The sequence below is a fragment of the Microcaecilia unicolor genome, chromosome 11, assembly GCF_901765095.1.
Source record: "Microcaecilia unicolor chromosome 11, aMicUni1.1, whole genome shotgun sequence".
In the NCBI taxonomy this organism is placed as follows: Eukaryota; Metazoa; Chordata; class Amphibia; order Gymnophiona; family Siphonopidae; genus Microcaecilia; species Microcaecilia unicolor.
Window position 1 is genome coordinate 12964797 of NC_044041.1, and position 25715 is coordinate 12990511.

A 25715-nucleotide genomic window follows, 5' to 3' on the forward strand; every position below is an offset into this window, starting at 1 on the left:
TTCATCTTTCACCTCCAGAACGGGTAGAGGTGGGTCATGGCTCACCCCACTCTCAGCCCAGTGTCCAGCGAGATCTATTCTGCTGTAATCCGGTCCTGAAAGTCTGAACGCATTGGGTCCTCTAAGCCCCTTCATAAGCGACGAAGATGGAACTCCCGACACCAAAGCAAAAGGATCCTCAATGGAAAGCACTGCCAGTGCCTCAGAAATAAGAGTACTGAGGCTCCTCTTTATGGAAGAACCTCAGTACTTTTGGATCATCCCCCTCCTCAGGATGGCTCCTTCAATGATGGCTCCTCTGCACAGACCGAGGTCATATCAGATAAGAAGGGAGAAACAGAGATAGCTTTATCTGCCCACTCCTGGAGGTCTAAACGAGATCTCTTAGGAGCCGGAGAGGCAGTGGGATGAGAAGCTGAAGCACCTTGCAGCAACTCACTATCCCTGCTTCGGTAAATTGGCCCATTCACCTGCTGGAGATACAAAATATTGAGCAGCTGGACTGGATGCCAAGATGTATCAGCTCAGTTTTCAGTTCTCTATCTCCACCTGCTGGTTGATAAACACAGCTATCCCACCGGTTCTGGAACAGTGTGAAGCTAGGTAATGGAAGATGGCATTTTTCAATGAGCTACAGATTACGGCTGCAATTTTAATAAGGCAGTAATTTGTATGCTCATTGAATACTGCATCCTGGGGCTAACTTTTAGCGGAAAGCTCTAAGTAGAAGCCATGTGGTCAGCAGGCTCTACTGTGCGGCTTTCTGCACGGGTCTCTCAGTTTGGGGCTGAAAATTTATCACTTATGATTCTAAATCTAGGCCTGCTAGTTCTTTGTCTAAGTGTGGACAGTAGGCTAGGCTCTCAGCACCGATTTCCAACACTGGCACCTGCCTTATTTCCAAAACCCTGGCACCACCTACTTTTTGTGAGTGTAGAAACCACCTAAAGGTGGAGAACAGAGGATGCTAGGGTTAAACTTTTGCTTACTCCTTCCGACCCTGGGCAAGTCACGTCACCCTCCTTTGCCTCAGGCATAACGAGGATTTAGAAGCTCCCCCTGGCATGAAAAAACAGTATCTGAATTTTAACTCACCTTAAGGTTGGAAAAAGGCGAGTAATTAAATCTAATCTAAATTTAGGCATTTAGTCAAGACAGCCATCAAAAACTGTCATTTATGCAGACCTAGGCATCTAGAGCTTTTGAATATTAATCTCAATTACAGCAAGAGTTATGTCACAAGATCTGATTCAAGACTAGATCATACAGGGGACATGAACTTTGCAGGGAGGGTGAGAGTAGGTTCTACTGAACTCTACTGTACCTTGCATCTCTCTGCTCACTGTCTGTTAGACTTACCGTGTAGCTGGGGTTGCTGGGCTGGATTCGCAGTTCTGCCAAAACCCAGATGCCATTGGTAAGCTTCAGTGATTGGTACAGCATGTCCTGACCCTCCACGTTCCTCTTGGCGATGGTGAAGATGTTGCTGCTCTGCAGTTTATTGGTGGATACATCTGTTTAAATAGGACAGACACCAATTCAAGCAGAAAAAAGCCAAGGTAATAATGCTCAAAGAAAAAGCTTCTACCACAGCTACAGTTCTAGGGGTGATGAGGGATGTAGGCTCAATCTCAGCACCAAGCAGCAAATGAAAACAGAGCTATACTGGCAGAACTGCGTTAAGGTTCCGAGGGAAAAAGATAAAGTCACCATCTGCCTCTGACAAGAGCAGTCCATCCTGGTTTTAGTCCACTGTTTCTCTGACTTTATAACAGGGGCATAGCTACGTGGGGCCAAGGGGGCCTGGCCCCCTTAGAATGGGCCTGGACCCCCCCTTCCCGCCATCACCGTGGGCTACCTTTGCTGGCGAGAGACCCCAACCCCCGCCAGCCGAGGTCCTCTTGCTTCCTGCAGATCAAGGCTTCGTTCTGTTTCAGTGAGTCTGACGTCCTGCACGTACAACATGCAGGAAGTCAGAAACAGAACGAAGCCTTGCGCGGGAAGCAAGAGGATCTCGGCAGGTGGGGATTGGGTCCCTCACCAGCAAAGGTAGGCGACGGAGGCGGGAGGGGGGGTCAAGAGGGTCGTCGGCAGGGGGAAGCAAAGTTGGTGGTGCTGGCAGCGGCGGCGGGGGGGGCCGCAGCACCGGGGGAGGGGCTAAAATGTGCCCCCTCACCTGGGATCTGGACCCCCGCTCCCGTCGAAGTCTGGGTACGCCCCTGCTTTATAGTGTAAATATGCACACATGTTAAAATACATGCATTTTTACAAACCGCATCTCCCCCTGTGTACTATTTGCGCGACCACGTGATACTGGTATATTTTTACTAAGATGCGCTAATTGCAGCATTAGCACATTTTTAAGGCTTTTTGCAAGTTTCATGTGCTATAAAGCCTACAAACCTAAGAAAAGCCCTCTTAAAAACAAATGTGTTAATTTTGCAATTAGCACATCTGTGTAAAAATACCCTGGTACAGCGTTTGTTATATGTGTGGGCGCATCATACGAGTTAATTTTTTCAGAAACCAACAATTGTGTAATGCAAGTAAAACCAGAACAGAGACATCCTGCCCTTTTGACAAGGGACTGTCTGAACCCCTTCCCCCCCCCCCCCCCCCCCCCCCCCCCCCCAGTGCAGGCCAAAGTTGGACAATTCTTGCTCTATATCAGCCTCTCTGTCTTCTACCAGTCATCCTGCAGTAAAGAGGGGGCTGAGCCACAACTGGGTGCTGCAGCAAAATTAATATATTCACATGTGCTTCCTACTTTGCATATAGCATGCGCCTCAATAAAACACAATTAAACTACCCAGCACTGAAGGAGTTGAAATTCACTTAAGAGCAGCTCTATATAAGTTTCACACCTTTTGTTACCAATTTATTCCTCTCATTATTCTTTCATTTAACAAGCAGTAATTAAGTAATCAAGTAGCGATCTCTCCCTCTCTCTCTCTCTGCCCTATCGCCCACTCAAGCTATCTATTTAAAGACAGGAGCGTAGGTGACAGTGAGGGATGGCGAGGCTGTCACTGTCGCTATGCAGTCTCCCTCCCCTCTCACAGTACCCACCCCTCCATCTCAGCAGCACTGGCCCACACACACCCTAAATTTCGTGCTCTATTTGCAACTGGGCACATTAATAGATGCTGGTAATGAAGATATCGAACATACACAGACTATACAGGAGACTAATAACTACTATACCTTAAAGCTAAAAAGGGAAAAAGTAACTGAATCTAATAAGGACAGCAACACAGGGAAATAGCAGGCCTTAAGGACTACAAGTAATAATGGAAGAGGCCACAGGGGGTGGAGAATGCCAGCAACGGAATTTATGGAGAGGTAAAATGAGGAAACTAATTAGCAGGGGCTGCAAAATTAGCCTAGAAGATTAAATGCTTTTTCAATTACAGCGAGAGATGGACTGAAAAATTGTAATCTAGGAATAAAATCCCCCATCTGGTCAGGGATTTTCCACTAGGGAAAGGTTAATCAGATCGCAACCACAGAACACATGGCTACACACTCAAGGCTACAGTGGTACAATCTTTATGGTCACCTTCATTTTCAGGGATCTTAACCCAGAAACCCATTACCAACAAACCCACACATTTCTACAGAGCAGGGGTTATACAGGCAAAGTTTAGCATCATCAGTCTTTGGGTTTAACTCTTAGTGCTGACCCTGGCTGGTTGTATTCTGAAATGTTAAGTACAACGTTAGGCAACTCTCTTTCTCGAACCCCAGAACAGAGGAGGAAGTTCATGGTTATCAGTTCTCAACATCTAAATGGAATGGGGTGGGGGATCCCTATCTCTTTTTTCCCCCGGGCCTACCTGAGTTGAGGGGACAGTCTTTGATGTGAAACTGGGCTTCGTTCTCATTTGGAATGTCTTTCCACGTAGCTAGAAACATCTGACGATCTGTGGACAGTGAAGAGAGAAGTCTGAAAATATTTCTCACAAATCCAAAACACAAATACCATTATCTACCACTTTCAGATCACAGGATACAGCCTGCACGTTTGCAGTCCCTTTTCAAATCTGCCCACCTTAGACAATTTATTGAGAAGTAATCTCCGTGTACTGAACTTTTCTCAATTACCTTGGTCAGAAAGCTGTTCAACAGATATCTAAAGGAAGCAACGTCAAGCAAAAGATGGTAAACTGTCTTCCTACAAAAATCCACCCCCCCCCCCCCCCCCCAAAGATCTCAATCTCATGATAAAAGGGTTCCGATGGACTCATGGGATACTATTAACATAATTAGAGTTTCTGATTCTAAGTTGGTGACTTCTGCAACTTTGATACGGGTTTTTTGCACTTTGCATTAAGAATGGATTTTTTTTAACACTGAGACAAGCAGTTTTTAAATGATAAGATCTATATTTATTTATTTTAAAAATTTGTATACCACCTAAAAATCTAGGTGGTTTCCATAAAAACACATATCATCCCAAAACAATAAACAGAAGTAAACTAGTAAAAAAAGCCCCGTTTCTGATGCAAATGAAACGGGGGGGGGGGGGGGGGGCTAGCAAGGTTTTCTTCTGTGTGCATGTGGGAGTGTGTGTGTCCCTGCCCTCTGCCCTCTCTCCCTTCCCCTATGCTGTCTGCCCCCTCCCCCCTCGGAGTCGAGTCCTTCAGTGTTAAGTTTCCTGCTGTGCTGTGTTTGTGTTACAGAGATAGTGAGGGCTTCTGCCCTCTCTCCCCTCTGAGTCCTTCACTGTTACAGAGAGAGCGATTTGATTTCATGCTTTGCTGTGTTTTCCTTCACTGTTTGTGTTACAGAGAGAGCGAGGGCAGACACTCATGGGGAAACCAGATATCTCTCCCCCTTCACACTTCCGGCTGGAGGCTTCATTTAGAACGTTGGTGGTGCCTTTTATATATAGAGATTATACACACTAAAAGATTCTTCAACCTGAAACACCATAAAAATTTGACTGTCCAAAAAATAGCATTAAACAAGCTGAATAGACTGGATACACCTATGTTCCCTGTCTCTAGAGACTCAAAAAAAGGCAATACAGTAGTCTCTACTTTTGTGTTCTAGGGTATTTCAGCTGGAAGCTAAATTCTCTTGAAATTTCCCTGTAAATGTATTGTGACTTTTCAATCTGCAAAGCATATATATATATATTTTTTTTTTTTTGTAATCTTCACTCTTGGCTAAGGTTTTGCTCACCAAAAGACTGCCTGCACAATTTTTAGATCTGCTGGCTGAGCTCTAATTATGATTTCTGCGCTTTTGGATGGGTTGGTGCAGTTCTTTTTCTTTGTTATGAGATTTTTCTTTTGGTTCTTTTTTTTCCCTTTCACATTTGTGCACTTTTGTTATATGTATATATGGGATTTCCTTACTCTTATCTCTCTCTCTGGATTTCTGGATTGGTTTTGCTGAACAAGATTTACTGCTTGATTGTATTTTGAAAATACCATTAAAAAAAAAACCCCCCAAAGAATGAGTTTCTGTATATACCAGAAGTTATGACTTGCACTGTAATTATAGCCAAGTATGGGAATGGGACAGGCTTTGACAAAGAACAGAGAGTAACGCTTCACAGCTCCCTGGAAAGGGGTGGGGAGAGGTGGCAGATGTCCTCTGGTTTAATAATCCCACTAACAGTTTCTGATATGGATGGTTTCTCCCAACACTAACATAGTAACATAGTAGATGACGGCAGAAAAAGACCTGCACGGTCCTAAAGATGTTTTCACAGCCAGTATAAGGTCAATTTTTTTCAATAAAACATTTCAGGGATAATTATCTCTGAATTCTGAAGCACTATGGGGACAATTCTATTGAGGGCGCTAAAAAATTCGGTCCAAAGCCCTGTGCCCTAAGGTAGTATTCTGCAACTGTATCTGGGTACCCAGAGCCCAATACTGAAGAGAGCGTTAGCTTCTTTTTGCCTCTACTTTCCACTTCTCCAGCCCGAAGACTTGGAACGCTCTTCCCCTGTTCCTAAAATCGCAAGCTGACCACCTTCTTTTCAAGAAGCTGCTGAAAACGTACCTTTTTGAACAAGTGTATTCCATTAGTAATTCTGCTGTTTAGCCATCCTAATTGCTGCTAACGTTTTATCCTTATTCTACTGCTAAATTCATGTGTTGTATCTTTTAACTTTTGTAATTCATGGAAGTTACAGTGTCTGCATTTGTGGGAAAATGTGGGGTAGAAATGAACCGTAAATAAATAAGCATTCGTACCTGCCTTTTAAATGGCATAAGTGATGGCGTCTAAACGCGTGAAACCCGCCCACAGCCTGCCCATGCCTTAAATGAGGGTGCTTAAGTGCAGTTACATGTGCCACTGCCGTTTGCTCCGTTTTGGTACCTAATTTCCATCATCCATCCCCCAAATCTTATCTACTCCACGGGAGCCCATTTACAATCCGGCTGCGCGCCAAGGGTGATAGTACATTCAAATAAGCTTCCCAAATCGCAAGAAACCTCCGCTGCCTCCCAGGAGACATTCGTGCACCTCTTGCTTCCCAATTCATTAGTTCCTGCAATTTATTCCTTCAGTGCCAGAAGGGGGGGGGGGGGGGGGGCCCAACAAAGAATGCACTTCCGTCCCAGAATACAAGACTTCCCAAAAACCTTCTCTCCTCTAGTCCCTCAGGCTCAACTTTAATACAGTGCATATCAAATCAATCTAAGCAGTTTACAACAATAAGAATATAAAGGGACATAGGGGAAAAAAAAAGAAAAGAGGAAAAAAAAAAACCAAAAACGAAACAAAACTAGGTTATCTCCTTATTACTCTGAATTGTAACCTAGTTTTGTTTTGTCTTTTTTCCCCTATGCCCCTTTATATTCTAATTGTTGTAAACTGCTTAGATTGATTTCACATGTGCTGTAATAAAGTTTAACCTGAACCTGGGTTGATTTGATTTTTTTTTTTTTTGGTTAAACGCTAACGTATTTGATTTCCTATGTATACTTACTTCAAAGCTAATATCAAATCCGATTATATTATGATCCAGTGATATTATCAAGCGGCCCCAGCACCATTACCTCCCGCACCAGATCATGCGCTTCACTAAGGACTAGGTCTAAAAGTTTTCCTTCTCTCGTCAGCTCCTGTACCAGCTGCTCCATAAAGCTGTCCTTGATTTCATTAAGGAATTTTACCTCCCTAGCGTGCCCCGATCTTACATTTACCCAGTCAATACCAGGGTAATTGAAATCACCCATTATTATTGTGGTGTTCAGATTGTTTGCATCCCTAATTCCCTTTAACATTTCTGCATCCGTCTGTTCATCCTGGCCAGGCGGACAGTAGTACACTCCTATCACTATCCTTTCCCCCTTTACACATGGAATTTCAATCCACAGTGATTCCAAGTGTTTTGTTTCCTGCAGAAATTTCAATCTATTTGATTCAAGGCTCTCGTTAATATACAATGCTACCCCTCCACCAATTCGATCCATCCTATCACTATGATATAACTTGTACCCCGGTATGACAGTGTCCCACTGGTTATCCTCCTTCCACCAGGTCTCAGGGATGCCTATCACATCTAATTTTTCATTTAGTGCAATATATTCTAACTCTCCCATCTTACTTCTTAGGCTCCTGGTATTCGCATATAGACATATCAAAGTATGTTTGTTGTTCCTATTTACATGATGCTTAGTACTTGACAGTATTAATTTGCAATCTTTTGTCTGATTTTTATTTAAGGACACTTGATCTACTATGGTCTCTTTTGCAACCTCACTGTCAAGATACTCTATCTTCTCTGTTTTGGTGATATCTTTGAAAGATACCTTATCCCGAACCATGCGCTTTTGAGTGACTGTCGACCTTCCCCATGTTTCTAGTTTAAAAGCTGCTCTATCTCCTTTTTAAATGCCGATGCCAGCAGCCTGGTCCAACACTGGTTAAGGTGGAGCCCATCCTTTCGGAATAGGTTCCCCCTTCCCCAGACTGTGCCTTATTCATTTAAAATATCTACAGTTTGCCCAACTGGTGTTTTGAGTGGACAGCATATGTGTAAAGAAATTGACAAATTAAACTAAATACCAGACAACCTTAGGATTATGGTGGTAAGGTATGAAAAGGTGGTACTGTGAGCCCCAGTTTCTCTGTGCACTTACCCATCTTCCCATCCTCCACAAAAAGGATGTGTAAGGGGTACAGGGTGCTGAAATAGAATACGTCAATGTTGTTCTTCACTGCCACCTGTTAAAAATTGGGAGAGACCAAAAGCAGTGTGAGCTTACGAATAAGAATTATTACACTGGGTCAGACCCAGGGTCCATCCAGCCTAGGACCCTGGTTTCAACAGTGGCTAGTCCAGGCTACAAGTACCTGGCAGGATCCAGCACAATTCAAATGAGACCTTGGTGTCTTCGTGAATAGCAAAAAGGGGATTACTCTGCAGAAAAATATTCTCAGCTGGAAAGACTGATTATGGGGTGCATTTTTAATAGCCTATCTAGGTGCAAGCCAGCCGGTAATTATTTACCCAAGTACCAGGTAGTTAACTTTTTAAAAAGATAATTCCCTACTAGCTATCTGGGTACTAAGTACCCACAGATATCTATATGATGGAAGCATGAGGTGTAAAATTACACAGATTTGAAAACAGGTAATTTTTATCCTGGGAACCGAACTGGCTAGATCTCAGACTACTGTTCTCTACAGAATTTAAAATAGGGGCCTATTTTATAAAGACATATAATCTTGTGGTATCAAGTATTAACCTTTATGGGGGAAGCTCGACATCAAAATGCTGAAGATAGAAAATACTGGCAAATGCCTTAGCTGCAACTTCCCCTTAAACCAGTGATGAAATCACTGGGAAACTTCTAGTTTTCTCTGTCTCCATCTACTGGAAAGGAAGCACAATCCACTCATTTGGGCTGGTCTAGCAGATAAAGAAATGAATCTTAAACGTGGCCATTTTGAAGCAGCATCACTAGTACAAAAGGGCCTGACATTTTTTGTGACTGACTTTTTTCATTTTATCAGTGAACTATAACAGAAACCCTTATTAAAGCTTTTAAGATATTAGAAAAAATTCCCATTTACTCAGATAATTTTTTTTTTTTTAACTCAATAAAGTTATAGAAATATTTATTTGGTGTGCTCAGTTTTTTTGGTGTATTGCAGTGAACTAAAAGTCCAAGTTTTGCAGGACTTGTGTTTGGTATTTTTTTCATTTTATGACAGTAATACAAACTGTTCCAATGACATCAGAATTCAACAGCAGAAAAAAAAAAGAAACATTCAATATAACTTTTCTTTTGTGCATTATTAAATCTCAAGTGTGATATAGGTTTAGAAGGCTGGAAAGGGATGGGGAGAAATGCACAAAAAGAATCTAAGATTCAAGCATCAGGACTTGGCAAGCAGTGTACGGAGGGGACTGTGGAAGTGCAAATGCTAAAAGATCTCAAACTTACCCGTTGGTAGAATTTACCATGGTATCTCTTAACAGCCATGTTGTCTGTCTTACGAGAAGTTCATGAAAGCAAATGCACAACCAGGAAATGCAAGATGTTTCATCCAAAGTAATACAGACCCATAGTAAGCAGGAAAACTTGTGTCTCTGCATTATTACTGTAAATAAGGACCACATCAAGATTCAAGCTGTGGTATACCGTCTAAAGGGATGAGTGGGGTCTAGGTGCACCGTGGAGATGCACGAATCGGGCTCAGGGGAGGGCGGGAAGGAACATAGCTGCCTGCCATTGCAAATCATGTTCCTGCTAGCCATTCGGTGAAAGCATCCGGCAGCCCCTGGGGAGCAAACAATATTCATTCTGCTATGTAATGGGATTACAACCAATTGCTGCTATGCATCTCAGATACGGCAACATTAATATGATGGAGCTATGGTGAAGGATTCTGCTGATGCTAAACTCACCTGCAGGTTGTTGAGAGGATCCATTTTCATTACAGATCCTACAGTACTGAGAGGGAGAGAAACATCTACTGTCTGGTTAGGGGCGAGAGGGGCATGGATTTGGAGAGGAGCTGCTGGTGCCAAGCCAAAGCTGTTGAGAGAGAAAGAATGCAAAGTAAAGATTTATGGCCAACAACTGAGGAAGGACAGAGAGGAGGGACTTCAGTCACAGCCTTTGCATATTAACAGACCAATATTCAGAAACACAGGACTGTCTCTGTAAGTGGCACCGCTGAAAATTAACAAAAGCATAAAACAGGTTTAACTTTATCTTTAAGTTATCCCATCCAGCAACTGAATATAGCCACTTAGATGGATAATGTTTTGCCGAGCATTGGAATGGATCCCACTAATAAAGAGAGACAACCCTATCCCTCCTCCCAGGCTCTGACAGAAGCAGGATCCTATCCAAGGGAGGATCCTGAGGGGAGGAGGATGAGGAAATGGACAAGTACAGGTCTTTAGGTTGCACTTAACATGAGATTAGCAAGGTAATGAAATCCTCTCGCTTTGATTTCCTGTTAACTAATAAAACCTATGCAGGGTTCAAATATGTGTTGGATTCATAGCACCCCAGACTGATTCAGCTGCTAATGCCTTAAGAATTGCCCTGGGCCAATAATATCCCAGATGAGGTAAAAGGGTGGGGGAAGGATGGGAAACAGAATAAAATTGGAATACTGCCATGAAAGGCAGGACTTTGTAGTGTGGAAAGTGTTAAACAATTGTCTACAGACCTCTTTCTTTCTCTGCTAGAACCCCCAACACAAGACTAGGGGAAGAGAGAGGGAAAGGAACCCAAGTTTCATGGAGCTACAGGTTCAAGGAGAAGATTGGCGGTGGGGTGGGGACCTGAGATGGTAAAGCTGAAAAGGAGGATGATCTGGGATTGAAATGGTGAACGGAGACCCACCCTTAAACCTTATGTGCTGACCTCTGTGTCTAACACCAGCCCTGGTTTGATGCTCAGTGATGGGACTTGATTCTGTCCTCAATGCACCTCAAACCTCCTCTCTATAAATCACCTGATTAGACAGAATGTATATGGAAGTGTCACATGATAACCATCTGCATCCCAACACCTCCCAAAAATGATTAGACAAAATGTATGTGAAACAGTGACATGATAACCATCTGCATCCCAATACCTCCCAAAAATGACAAAGGAAGGTCATTATGGATTATGGAGTAGAGGTCTGCACGGGAACGGGGTTACTTTTATTTTGTAGACTGTGTGACCCCCGCAGGCATTTGTTGCAAATACACAGCCGTGTTGGCTCTTGCATGTACAACAAAGGTTGTCTGGAATAAAGCTGCGTTGGTTTCTTTAACAGGGTCATCCACATATAGTGTAATCCATAGGGGGTACATAACACAGGTACAAGCGGTAAGAGCAGGATGGACACCTGATGCCCTAAGTGTTGTACAGATAGTAATACCTTTATGCATGCATTTTGGAGATGTGATAGAATAAAATTATTTTGGAGAGCGATACAGAAATATCTTGAACATCTATTAGGACAAAGATTGCTCCCTTCCTGGATAGGAGTGCTTTTGAATAAAAATGATGCTTATGGAATTTCAGACAAAAATATGGAGTTATTTCTATGTAAGGCATATGCAGTGGGGAAAAAATGTATACCAAGACACTGGTTGCAGAAGGATCCACCCTCCTTTTGGTATTGGAGAAATAGGTTGCATGAATTAAAGTTTTGGGAGGCCAGGGATGCCTCTGGCAATCCCAAGAAAAGAAAGAGGTTTATAGACATATGGGTTAAGTATCTGCAAAATATCTCCCACAAAGCCAGAAGTGCTGTACTCAATAAATTTGGCACGCCCTAGCAAATGGGGCGCCCAGCAGAGATGTATAAGATGGGTAAACTCCTGTAATAGACTCTGTAAGGAATAGGTAACCATGAAGTAAGAAGTTCAATGTGCAGCTGCTCCTGGGGAGGTGGGTAAGGGGGGGGGGGAGAGAAAATGATGTAAATTTTTGATGATGCAGTTAAGATGTATGTATACACGTATGACTTGTTATCATGATCACAAAAGGTTTGATTTTCTTGCTTTTGTTCAAAATGTTGAATCATCAATATAAACCGTTGAAATTTAACAGGGTCATCCACTTTTTTGCTCTTCTTGATATCACTTTCATGGGGACTTCATCCTTCTCTTATCCATCAGATTTGCACCCAAAACTGATTACCAGTAGAGATTCTCAACCCCAAGCTCAACTGGCTAAATTTAGGGGTCCTTTTACTAAGGCGAGCCGAAAAATGGGCTGCGCTAGTGTAGGCACGTGGTTTGGGTGCGCAGATCCATTTTTCAGCACACCTGTAAAAAAAAGGCCTTTTTAAAAAGTTTTGTTGAAAATGGACATGCGGCAAAATAAAAATTTGCGCGCATGTCCATTTTGGGTCTGAAACCTTACCACCAGTCATTGACTTAGCAGTAAGATCTGATGCGTCAATCGTGTGGTAAAGGTATACACATGTAGAATGACGATTACCACCCAATTTCTGCTGCGCACCATAAAATAAAATTTTCTGACGTGCGTAGCGGACGCATGTCAAAACTGAAATTACCGCAAGGGCCACGCGGTAGCTGGGCGGTAACTCCAAATTGACGTTGCATTGGGCATGCGTAGGCGCCTACGCAGCTTAGTAAAAGGGCCCCTTAGTAGCCCAGGAGCAAGTCACCAGTTTCAGTCAGAGCTGGAGACAGAGAATACTGTCTAACAGCAGATGCATAGTAGCCTTTAAGACAGAGAGATCTGCCATACTCTCTATCTCCATAGCATAACCCACAAGTCTGGACTGATCCTTGGGACATAATGGAATGTCAAGTTACAATCACCACCAAAATCTCCTCCACAAGATGAACAATTCAAATTTTACTTCATCAAGAGAACTTCCTTCGCCAAAGTTCAGTGGTCAAAACTACCTTTGCCAATCAGTTCCTTGGTACCTTACATCCCACTTGTAAAGCCTAGTTTGTAAGGATGTCACTAAGCAAAAACACCTTCCCCGACTGTTTACATCTATAAACCATCCCCTCTTTTCACCAGTCCTACTTGAGTCAACAGCCTCTTCAGTCAACTTCTTAGAGGCTAAGTTTTTCTCATCAGGAGGTTTGCTCAGCAGAAGAGTCATCATGAGAGGCTGCTCTTTTCACTGAAGGACTAGGCCATGAACACTTTCCTCAATATTGGTGAAGCAGTATGATTTAGTACTGGCCTCTCTACTTGTGTTCTGTGCTACAGGACAAAGCACCACCAGTGCCCTACCAAAAGTTGTTCAATCTTCATCTGAAACTACTGTATATCAGGCATGGCATCCACCTTGCCTACCTTATGATCATCCTTCCAAATTAACGCCATCTAGCTGGAAACAAGCAGGTGACCAAAGAATCAGAGGTCATAAACTCATGAGATACCCAGACACCAGAGTTAAAAAAAAAAAAAAAAAAAAAAAAAGAGCCATGCTCTTCAATTCACACAAACTTAAGACAGCTATGAAAGCATAAGGTTGTGATGACATGTAACGCTGTACCTGTTCCGGTTAAACTGAATGGCAAAGTCACTCATGACCTGTAAGGCCTTGTTAGTTAGCAGGAGATCCATGTAAACAGTTCCCATCCGACGAGCGAATGTACCAGAGATCTCTAAGCCCTTAGCCTTCATGGCAGGCATCCAAACCTACGATGAGGAAGCAGAGAAACATTTCAAGACTCTTAAAACCACAAATGAGACAAGTGAGCGGGAGGATGTTAAAGTGGTATTGTGCATATACTGAAGATATAAAAACTAATCATCTCTACTAGTGCCAAACAATGAACTAGCAGTTCATTATGGAGGAGTGGCCTAGTGGTTAGGGTGGTGGACTTTGGTCCTGGGAAACTGAGGAACTGAGTTCGATTCCCACTTCAGGCACAGGCAGCTCCTTGTGACTCTGGGCAAGTCACTTAACCCTTCATTGCCCCATGTAAGCCGCATTGAGCCTGCCATGAGTGGGAAAGCGCGGGGTACAAATATAACAAAACAAACAGTTTTGCTGCAGACCACGGATGGTTGCAGTTGAGCCCATGTGGCAGCGGCTGCTCTTTGCTCATCCCCTTTTTTCCCTAGTACTTACTAACTGAATCTATCTTTTTATGCTCATTATCAGATTGGCCATATTCAATGTACATTTTAACCTCAGCTCTATCCAAGGGAAGGCCCTGTGTGCTGCATCCCCAGTGCCGGATTTAGGTAGAAGCTAAACAAGCTACAGCTTAGGGCCTCAAAATATTTCAGAATTTTTTTTTTTTTTTGGTTTTTAGAGTTTTATGTGGCTTTTCATGTGCAGAGCCGACACATACAGTTGAAACTAAATTCACAAAATTCACTTTAAATATCTTGCTGGTAAATAATTAACAGGCATATATATGTTTTCAATTTTTTCGTAGCGACCCGAGGTCCTGTTTTGATACGCACCTTTGTGAGACCATCTGCCGTAACTTTTTTTTTTTTTTTTTTAAACAAGGGGACTCTATATAGCTTACCAAGTCTAAATCTGGCACTGTATTTTCCCCACCCTATTCTATCTTAAACCGTTACAGGTAGGGGCACCAAATCACTCAGCTGCAGTGGTGTAGTTACGGGGGACCATGGGGGCCTAGCCCCACCCCCCCAAATTAGCTCGGAGGCCCCTGGTTTGGCTGGCAGGGGTCCACAATCTCCACCATCTAAAGCATTTGCCCGCGCTGGTCTCGCCGCATTGCCTGCCCTGCTCTTCTCAGTCGCACCGTGCATGCTCGTTTTAGTGAAACTGCGCATGCTCAGTTTCATTAAAACGAGTGTGCATGGCGCAACTGAGAAGAGCAGGGCAGGCAATGCGAGACCAGTGCAGGACAAACGCTTCAGCTGGCGGGGGACTCCCGCTAGCCAAGGTATGATGGAGCGGCGGGGAGGCAGGGCAAAATGTGCCCCCCCCCCCCCAACTTTGGGCTCTGGCACCCGCCCCCGTCAAGGTCCAGCTACACCACTGTTGACCAGGGATGGGGGCAGACAGTTGGAAGGTTTAGCAGCTGTGTAGCAAAGAATAGAAATGAGACTGGTTACCATTTCTTAGTTTTACTTGTTTCTGAGCTCTATCATCACACGTTCATTAAGGCAAATAACTTGGCTCACTGGACAACTTTCAGAGTATTTTGAGATATTTTCCCCCACCTCCTACTTTCCATTTTTTCTGGTTCCTGTGTATCATGTATGTTCTACTTACAGATTTGGGAGCCGCATACGATCCAGACATGGGGCCCACTCCACCAGTCAACTCAAAGAGGTCACCCAGGCCGCCACCCGTGGGTGCACCCAGGTTTGTGGATGCCGCTGTAGGAACAGAGAATCCACTGCTGATCTGGTGACAAAAATGCAAGGAAGAGGAAGGTTATAGAGATGAAGACAATGAACTGATTAATGCAAAAGGGATGGAAGGGAAACTGTGGGAGCTGAAAAGAAAAAAAAAAACGACAACAGCAGACACAAGGAAGGTGACAGGTGGGGGGGGGGGGGGCAAGAAAAACTAGGAGAGAGCGAGCTCCACTCACCGCTGGGCTTCCACCAACATCGCTGCCAAGCTGTAAAGAAACCAAAGAACAATAAACACAGGAGCAGACATGGACTCCTTCTCACCCTGCTGTGAATGATGGGCACGGTCGCTCTCGTCATTCATTTGATGATATGCCAGAGCCTCAGAGTTCCCTTGGAGCTACATGGCACCAAGATCCAATGACGCTTTCTCAAACGGACTATGGTGTACAGGCAGCAGGGGTGTTACTACAGCACCTTTTACCCCAAATCTCTGGGTGTCCTATAAATGCAGAACAATTGATAGTCTAGGCAACACCCCTTTGGGGGCGTGAGGCGCCATCCTGTAGCACAGTACTGCACATACCCTACACATATTGTGTTCCTGCCCTTATTCAATATAGATTTTTTTTCCATAGGCATGTAGTACGAAATATCCCCTCTCGAAGGTCCAATGTCATCCTTTCTGTGGTTAAGACCATAAACTAATTACAGGGGTCATGTGACAAAAAGCAACCCATTTGGGATAAACGTACATCAACCCAGAGTAACATCTGCAAACAACCCAGAAACACATTCAACTCTCAAGTATGATGCGAAGGCCCTGCCAGGCACCAACCCACACCCACTTCCTACCCATGCTGAAATCCAGCAGGGGCCTCCTACAATACTGACAAGCATTTTTAAACTCTCCATCATTTTCTTTTCCTAGCTCTTTCAGGAGAGGAAGAATACATCTTCCAGAAAGATTAAGAAAAGCGATGAACCCTACCCCTTCCGAATCATCTCCCATCTGCCAAAAGAAGCAGACAGCCAGCAGGGTGCAGCAGACAGCCAGCAGCGGAAAGAGACACAAGCAAGGAGAGAAGAGAGTCAGGCAAAGGTTCAGATAAAGAAGGAAATTAAATTAATGCCAACAAGCTTTTATGCAGAGCATCCACTTGGCTAAGCCACAGAGACACAGAGGAATATAACAGCGAGTCAGAGATTTTGCAGCAGATTCATTCCTAGCCACTTCCCCTCCCCATTTTTATGCCCAATACCCAGGCTTTTACATCATCAAGCAAGGGGAACATTGCTCTGTCACTTGTTTTGATACAGATGTCCCAATCCCCCCCCCCCCCCAAGGTAGTCTACAAAATATATTCTGAAATAAGGGGTCTGTCTGATAAGTACCTTGTATATCGTTACAGTGATGTATATCATAATAAGGCTATCAAAACTTCTAATACACAACACTGTTGGCTTGGAGCAAAGGGTGCCAACTCAAGAAAAATGTTGGTATACAAAATACCATCGGCCAGATTTTCACTGCTAATCTAATCATTTCTTATGGGCATGTGTTGACATTTTTTGCCCAGCTGGACTTACTAGAATAATTTTATAAACCATTTTCCACAAGTAACGTTGAGTTTATATGCAGAAACAGCTCTTACAAAATTGAGTGGGTGGGTGTATACGCATGTAGAAGTGAGGTTCTGCATACTATCACGTGATCTATGAGCAGGCATGCTTGGAGGGCACAGTTTGGCTGGAGCTCCAATGCACATGCATATTCATAACACATGTGCCTGCATAAAGTACACGCAACACATTTACACCTGCCTTGGAGCTACATGTGCTACTGTAGAGGCTCCTCTTATAAAGGAATCAAATAGGCATGTTGAGAATTTTTCTAAGATGCCCTGTTGTAAAAAATGTCTCACTACAACCAGATTTCCAATTCCTGGCGACTTGAGCCTTACAGAGCTTCAGATATCAACATAAGCTTTTTTTTTTTTTTTTTTTTTTTAAGACACATGGCCATGTCCGACATTCAAAACAATTTAATTTCAGGAAATTACTGAAGACCACCCTGTTTAAGAAGGCCTACCTTCATGACTCAACTTAACTTACCTCTCCCTGTTACAGCAAATTCCATGGACCCTTACCTTTATTATTCACTCTATTATCATTGTTGTGCTTTACGATACCTATACGTTTATTATTTTATTATTGCATTATGATGTTATTTTACTGAACTATATTACATTGTTATCTTATTTAACTGTAGTTTGCCCTACGATCTTGTAAGCCACATTGAGCCTACTATTGGTGGGAAAATGTGGGGTATGAATGTGTTTCCTGGCTGTTTAAAATGGCTTGTTCGGGGTTGAACTGAGTATTTTCGGAAGCACTTAACCAGACAGTGTCACTGAAAATGCCTGGTAAGCATTCAAACCGAAACCAGCTATTTAGGGGGCGTTCAGTTGGCCAGTTAAGTGCTACATGAAATGAAGTCCCATTTTTATACGGCTTCATAGCCAGTTAAGTGCCTAATATTGAACGTAACTGGCTAAGTTCTAGCCGGCTCCCTATACCCAGAAATGTAATGCCAGAGACTGGACAGGGCCCAGAATTCAATGGGTTTTTAACAGCAGCGGTGGTCAGCAAAACACCAGTTGGTGACGGCTGAATATCAGGCCCATTAGTTTTTATTGGTTTACCAAGTGTCAGTAAATATGACAGCCAGCAACCCTGAAAGCTAACTGGATGCTTCAGACTAGCTGAGAAGTCAAGATCCATACATAAGCTGCAAAAAGCAAACATTGGGGGGGTCAAGAGAACTAAGTTGTCTTATTAACAGGATATAGGGAGGAATGTATTAGGTTTTTGTTTTTTCTTTTAATTGTAATTTAGTTTTTAAATTATGTACATTGTTTTTACTATTTAAGTTTTATTATGTAACTCACCTTGAGATAATTGGTGAGGGGTGTAGTCAAAGTATAGTAAAGCCCAAGGAAAAAAACCACATAGGTTGATATGCTGGGCGGAACTATTTGGATCAGTTCAGTGGCTTAGTCATGACCATTTCTGTTTTAGCAGTGGCCCCTTCTTAGCACTCTTCTGCTTACTATCTCTGTTCAAATCAAACCCAAGTCAAGCCCCATGCCCAGTTTGGGTTTCCTTTCATTCAAGCAACAGGAGTAAGTGTACAACTCCAGAACATACCACTACATGCCTTGTTTTACCCTAAATCCAGCTCCACAATACGTTTGAAAGGTTTGACTACTAATTCTATTGAGAAAACAGTACTAGAAACCTCAAAATGCTTTATAATAGGGAACTGAAAACACGCAGAGGACTGAATTAGTCTGTCTTTGCTGATCTGGTGCTGCCTGATCTCCTAGGAGTGTGTGTTTTTGCCGATGAGTCATGAAGGAGGAGATGGTCTACAAAAGGCCAACGCTCAAAAAAAGCGGAGATCCTAAATTTAGGAACCTGAGGGGTGCTCTTAAGCAGTGGCGTACCGGGGGGGGGGGGGGGGGGGGGGGTGGGGGCGGTCCACCCTGGGTGCACACCGCTGGGGGGTGTTGCGGCGCGCGCCTGTGGCCTCCGGGTTCGGTACGCTAAATTCGCTGGTTCGCTGCAGCTCCCTCCCTCTGCCCCGGAACAGGAAGTAACCTGTTCTGGGGCACAGGGAGCTGCAGCAAACCAGCGAAGTTAGCGTAGCGAACTCAGAGCCGAGAGGCGCGCGCCGCAGCACCCCCCCCCCCCCCAGCGGCGTGCACCCGGGGAGGGGGTGTCATTTCACGCGGGGGGGGGGGGGGGGCGCATCGGCAATCCGCTCCGGGTGTCATCGAGGCTAGGAACGCCACTGCTCTTAAGTGCTTATTTTCAGGTGAAATTCTCCTAAATTTAAACATCCTAAAAAAAATCCTTAGGCCTGCAATAGGTTTAGATTTAGGATCCTAAAATTAGCTGCCTAGTTCTGATCAGTGCTAAGCTCCTGTTTTCCTCTGCTCTAAATCTACCCCATACTCCGCCTGCTTTTAAGGCTCCTAAATGTTAGGCTCATAGTGGAATCAGGCACCTAAATTTGGGAGCTCAACTCCTTCTCAGTTTTCAAAGAGAGGCTAATCTATGTTCCTAAGCCTCTTGAAAACTGACCTGCCAATATCTAAACATTGTTAAAATAAAAATACGTAAATTTGCTTTACAGAATAACACTCCAAGTGAACTGCAACACTAGTAACATTTCTAAAGCAGGTTTATCAGTTTGCATAGGACTGGATGAAATCAGGGAACCAGAGCACTTTGCATCTCTAGGTTGCTGGTTCAAATGCAGCTCAGCTTGCAGGAATTAAGTGAGGCCTGTGAAAAGGTCTTTCCTTTAGTCCTACCAGACCAGTCCAGACCAATGGGATTGTTGTGTATGCCCACCAGTGGATGGAGACAAAAATAAAGTAGTTCTGTGCGATTCGCCCTAAGGGCACTGCGCAACCCCAGAATGCTCAGGATTTTGACTAGCTAAGCAACGGTGCTCTCACGCATACTGTTGGACACATCACAACTAATAACCTTAACCAAACTATGCTTATATATCCTCTACCGACATGCAGGTAAGCTACTGAGTTAAGAAGCGTGGACTCAACCAAAGCATGACTGCAAAAAGGTAGGCAGGTTCTCTACAGACATGCAGATATTTCACCGAGTGAGGAGGAACACTACACTGGGTATGAAACTGAAGAATCCAAAGAAATGAAAACATCTGAAAAAAAAAAAAAAAAATCAAAAAGGATCAACAGAGCGCGCTTCTGGACTGGTCTGGTAGGACTAAAGGAAAGAAAATTATCAGGTAAGACAATTTCTCCTTCGTTTCCATCCTAGACCAGACCAATGGGATGGGACAAAGCAGTTTCCCCAAGGAGGGTGAGTAGAGGACCTGGGGTTCCTAGCCCATTATAAACCATAAAGCTGTATGTCTCTGTTGATCACCCCACCCCTCACCTATCCACACCCATCCTGTTAGAATATCAATGATATGCTTTGATGTCCCCATGCATACCTCCGACCCACCCCCATCCTCCCACCCTGTCAGACTGTCATAGTAATGCTTGAATGTTTTCACTTATATACACTGTCAGCTAGCACATTTGCTTATTTCCGATCTGACGAAGAAGGGCAACCTTCGAAAGCTAATCAAGAAATGTATTAAGTTATGTCCAATAAAAAAGGTATCATCTTATTTTCTTTTCCATGTTTTATTTTGTTTGATTTCTATTGATAACCCAAGGAGGGTGGAACTACGATTCTAAGAGAAAAACAGAAAAGAAATAGTTCCGCAAGCCTAACAACAATAGTAGCCTGAAACCAGAGAGAGATGCTGAAGGCAATGCATTCCCCAGGAATAAAAATCTTGTCTCTGGAAATAAAAGAATAGGCAGGAGACTAAAAGGCAATGTGCCAGCTTAAGAACACACATGTAGCCAAGGGTACCGAGATACTTCCTAAGCTTCTCCTAAAAGATCTCCATAAGGCACAGACTACGACCAAAGAACCGGAACCCAGGGAAAGGACCCCCAGTGGGAAGAGTGCTGGGCAGACTTCTACGGTCTGTGCCCTGAGAAATGCAGGGACAAATCAAACTAGGATATACATATAAAGTATCACATACCATGTAAAATGAGTTTATCTTGTTGGGCAGACTGGATGGACTGTTCAGGTCTTTATCTGCTGTCATTTACTATGTTACTCTTTGGGGTTCTACAAGGAATGTTGCTACTAATTGGGATTCCGGAATCTTGTAACTCTTTAGGATTCCAGAATCTTCAGAACCTTTAGTACAAGAACAGCGCTGGGCAGACTTCTATGGTCTGTGGCCTGAGAATGGCAAGGACAAATCAAACTCGGGTATAAAGTATCACATACCATGTAGAATGAGTTTATCTTGTTGGGCAGACTGGATGGACTGTTCAGGTCTTTATCTGCCGTCATTTACTATGTTACTATGTTACTCTTTGGGGTTCTACATGGAATGTTGCTACTAATTGGGATTCCGGAATCTTGTAACTCTTTAGGATTCCAGAATCTTCAGGTCTTTTAGTACAACAGTGCTGGGCAGACTTCTACGGTCTGTGCCGTGAGAAAGGCAGGGACAAATCAAACTCAGGTATACATATAAAGTATCACATACCATGTAGAATGAGTTTATATTGTTGGGCAGACTGGATGGACTGTTCAGGTCTTTATCTGCTGTCATTTACTATGTTACTATGTTACTCTTTGGGGTTCTACATGGAATGTTGCTACTAATTGGGATTCCAGAATCTTGTAACTCTTTAGGATTCCAGAATCTTCAGGTCTTTTAGTACAACAGTGCTGGGCAGACTTCTACGGTCTGTGCCGTGAGAAAGGCAGGGACAAATCAAACTCAGGTATACATATAAAGTATCACATACCATGTAGAATGAGTTTATATTGTTGGGCAGACTGGATGGACTGTTCAGGTCTTTATCTGCTGTCATTTACTATGTTACTATGTTACTCTTTGGGGTTCTACATGGAATGTTGCTACTAATTGGGATTCCAGAATCTTGTAACTCTTTAGGATTCCAGAATCTTCAGGTCTTTTAGTACAACAGTGCTGGGCAGACTTCTACGGTCTGTGCCGTGAGAAAGGCAGGGACAAATCAAACTCAGGTATACATATAAAGTATCACATACCATGTAGAATGAGTTTATATTGTTGGGCAGACTGGATGGACTGTTCAGGTCTTTATCTGCTGTCATTTACTATGTTACTATGTTACTCTTTGGGGTTCTACATGGAATGTTGCTACTAATTGGGATTCCAGAATCTTGTAACTCTTTAGGATTCCAGAATCTTCAGGTCTTTTAGTACAACAGTGCTGGGCAGACTTCTACAGTCTGTGCCGTGAGAAAGGCAGGGACAAATCAAACTCAGGTATACATATAAAGTATCACATACCATGTAGAATGAGTTTATCTTGTTGGGCAGACTGGATGGACTGTTCAGGTCTTTATCTGCCGTCATTTACTATGTTACTATGCTTGCTGAATGTGACTTGGAAGCCACATCAGCTGTCCGATGCCTAAGCCAGAGCTAACTTCTTGCAGAGAGGGTCAAGAATTGGCTGGTGTGGCTGTGCACTAGAACTGGCTGCTCACTGGAGCTAACAAGTGTGGCTGAGAACCACAGCTAGATGGTATAGCAGAATATGGCTGTTTGCACCATTGTGCACTACAGATAGCAAAGCTGCAGCGGGACGTGACCCACCAAACCTCTAGATCTCTGTGCTCACTTTCAGCTACTTGCGTAAACTATTAAGCTACCTCTAGTTGTTCCATAATAAATGCTAGCTGTCCCATACGATGAAAAGGCGTAAAAATGCAACAGAAGCAATTAGAGCCACTGGAGACGCTGTGGATACCATTGTGGCTGAAGCAAGTATGCAACAGTTTGGCTAGTACCAGTGCGCAAAATGAGAGAGGAGAGCTAACCTTTAGTACAGTAGTGTAGTGATAACTGTTGGCAAAGCAAACAGTAAGGGAGAATGAAACACTGCAGCCAGGTTCATATACAAAATCTCTCGTTTTGAAAGTGTCTCACCTGTATTAATCAAATTACACTGGCTTCCCATCAAAGCGAGAATCACCTTCAAATTATGTACCTTTATCTTTCAAATCCTAAATGACACAGCTTCAGACTATATGGTACCATTAATAAACTTACCTCAAAGAAACGCTAAATATGAGGCAAGAAACTCTCTCAGACTACACCTCCCAAACTGCAAAAAAGTGACCTACAAAACTGTCCACTCTGCAGACTTCACTTACCCAGGAACCAAATGGTGGAACTCCTTCCCACCCAAAATAAGAAATATACAGGAATATACCAGATTCCGCAAACACCCTCAAATCGTTCCTATTCAAACAAACCCTCACAAAGAACAACTAAATCTCAAACAACTAATTATTAATTGAATTGATTACTCTATTTACCATTAACGTCCTCTTTGCTTCATGCACAATTTCTCATTCAAAATAGATTTTCTAAATGTTAAACATCCATAGCTATGATATTGTATTGTAAAATTGGATTCTTACAACAAATTATCTTTCTTTTTGCATTATTCTTTCTTATGTATCCTATACTGTTTATTGTAAGCCACACTGAACTCAAACTTGTTTCAGATAATGTGGGATATAAATGTCACAAATAAATAAAATATGTCCCATCGGAAAAGAGCTGAGTCCACAGCTTCTAATATTATGGATAACCAGGACTTGAACCTGTGACCTTCAGGTTGAAAGTCAGCCACCTTCCAGAATAAAACTGCACCCGGAGAAAATGCCACCATGTCATCACAGAGGGTGCAAGATTACCATGGTGACCAAGAGAAACCAGGGAGAAGTGCACTAGCCTCAGAAATTAACTCAAATGTAACATTTCTCCCAGAAACACGGAGTCAGCAATACTAAGCCTGACTCTAAACACCATCTGTACTGCCATGCTCTGAGAAAGGGTAAGAGTGAACAACCTAGAGTAGGACCTTCCTAATCCTGATCCCTTTTCTCCCTTCCTTTTATTTTTTTTTTATTTTTGTTACATTTGTACCCCGCGCTTTTTCCCACTCATGGCAGGCTCAATGCGGCAGGCAATGGAGGGTTAAGTGACTTGCCCAGAGTCACAAGGAGCTGCCTGTGCCGGGAATCGAACTCAGTTCCTCAGTTCCCCAGGACCAAAGTCCACCACCCTAACCACTAGGCCACTCCTCCACTTTATGTTGCACACAAACCATAACCCACCTCAATGAGGGTACCAAGCAAAAGGTAAATCAAGATTCTTAGTGCTCAACTGCAAGAGGGTGCACAGTCATTGTCTTCAATAATACACTCAAAGTATAATCATCACCTGCCGAACTACAGTCATTAAACTTGGGGAAGGCACAGACCACTCTCACGGTCCCGCTGGACCTCCGACCCCAGTGCTGCTGCCACTTGGGAAGCTGCGGGAGACCTGAGGACTCCAACTGGAGACTTCTGACAGGAAGGGGGCTGTGAGTTCCTCAGGCCTCTTCATCAAAAAGGCCGTACTCCGCAAAGATACAAAATCTGGAGCAAAAAGGGGGGAAATCTACCCCTGCTACAGCTTCAGAAAACCCAGCACTCAAAACCACCAGCATCGCAGTCAAACTGGACTCTTCACGGAGTGCCGGTGCCTCAGCCTTGTCACGTGGTGGAAAAGAATGTGCCAAAGAAAACTCCACCACACTTGCCAGAATGGGCTGTGAGAACACTATGCTCTCCAGTTTCAGGCTGCCCGGTGGCATGCAGTGGCACAGACGTCGGCAGGCCTGCATGGGAACAGTAGGAACAAACGCCCGATGCCGCTCCCTGGTTCCCACACTGGGAGCCACGCTGATGAGTCCCCACTGGTGCCATCACAGCATGAGAAGGCTGTGAAATGTTTTGGTTTTTTTTTAAATAAGAGGCAGGAGAGGGAGCCGGAGCAAATCTCAATCAAGGTACCTCAAGGCAGACTAGGAAGTGACTGATGTGGGAAGGAAGAGAGGGACCTGACACCACCAGGTGTACATCTAGACCCTAAGCCTGGGCCACATCAACCCTAAAAGCTCTGCTGGACCTGGAGGAACAGTAAGCAATCCAGAGTTGCATGTTATAACCATCCACCTGCTAGATACAGAGAATACCGAAGTTAAGCTGGCTGCACATGGCCACGTATGTTAAACCTCTGAAGTTCTCTCTATCTCCACCTGCTGGTAGAGGGACATAACCCACAAGTCTCTGGACTGATCTGTGGGACGCTATGGAATAGAAACTTACCTCAAGGCCCTGTCTTTTTCTTTTCTTTTAATGATAAAAAGTAAATGGGGAGAAGGAGCTCGGCACCGCCAAGCCTCACTCTGGCTCCAGGCAATTTTCAGCATAAGTTGCCTCTCCACACTCTGAACAGAGGAAAAGGGAAGGAAAGCAAAAGGGTTAGGGACCTGGCACCACCATCACCCAAGCTCCAAGAAATATCAGCATAACAAAAAGGGAGCCTCTTCCTACTGGCTGAACTCTGTGCTCAACCGACACCACGGCAGTTCACTTGATCAGGAGCTACACATACCAACCACCATCTGCTGGAGACACAAAACTACTGAGCATTCTGGGGCGAAACACACAGAACTACTTTCTTTTTATGTTTCTAATCGCTGGTGGGCGTGCACAACAATCCTACAGGTCTGGGATGGATACAAAGGAAATGACCTGTTGGTCTCAAGCTGGTTCCAGAGGCCATAGGAAAAGCTTTCATATCATGGCTCATTTCAGATTCCAGCAAAACTTGGAATTCTGCTGCACGTCTGGTCACTGATTTGTGACAACAACATGGAGAAAGAGTAGTCAGTCTGGTCAGCAAGTTCAGCCCTGTGTGAT

General features: G+C 43.7%; 1 protein-coding gene, 1 long non-coding RNA gene and 1 other non-coding gene across 5 annotated transcripts in view; all 3 read right to left on the reverse strand.

Moving 5' to 3' along the window:
- AP1B1 (adaptor related protein complex 1 subunit beta 1) overlaps nt 1-25715 on the reverse strand; it is a 117504-nt gene that overhangs the window by 42873 nt on the left and 48916 nt on the right. For all 3 annotated transcript variants that reach the window (XM_030217509.1, XM_030217510.1, XM_030217511.1), the window contains exons 15-21: nt 15509-15538; nt 15184-15318; nt 13474-13619; nt 9884-10013; nt 8109-8193; nt 3837-3923; nt 1360-1514 (exon numbers count right to left, since the gene is read on the reverse strand). In XM_030217509.1, coding sequence (XP_030073369.1) covers nt 1360-1514; nt 3837-3923; nt 8109-8193; nt 9884-10013; nt 13474-13619; nt 15184-15318; nt 15509-15538 — 768 coding nt within the window. The remainder of the gene's footprint in view (nt 1-1359; nt 1515-3836; nt 3924-8108; nt 8194-9883; nt 10014-13473; nt 13620-15183; nt 15319-15508; nt 15539-25715) is intronic.
- On the reverse strand, nt 12998-13094 carry LOC115481248. The gene has a single exon (XR_003943914.1). It is a non-coding gene; the product is annotated as a small nucleolar RNA SNORD125 (small nucleolar RNA).
- LOC115479549 lies at nt 18007-23343 on the reverse strand. The gene is made up of 3 exons (XR_003943713.1): nt 23265-23343; nt 22440-22444; nt 18007-18016 (listed from the first exon to the last, which is right to left on the reverse strand). It is a non-coding gene; the product is annotated as an uncharacterized LOC115479549 (long non-coding RNA).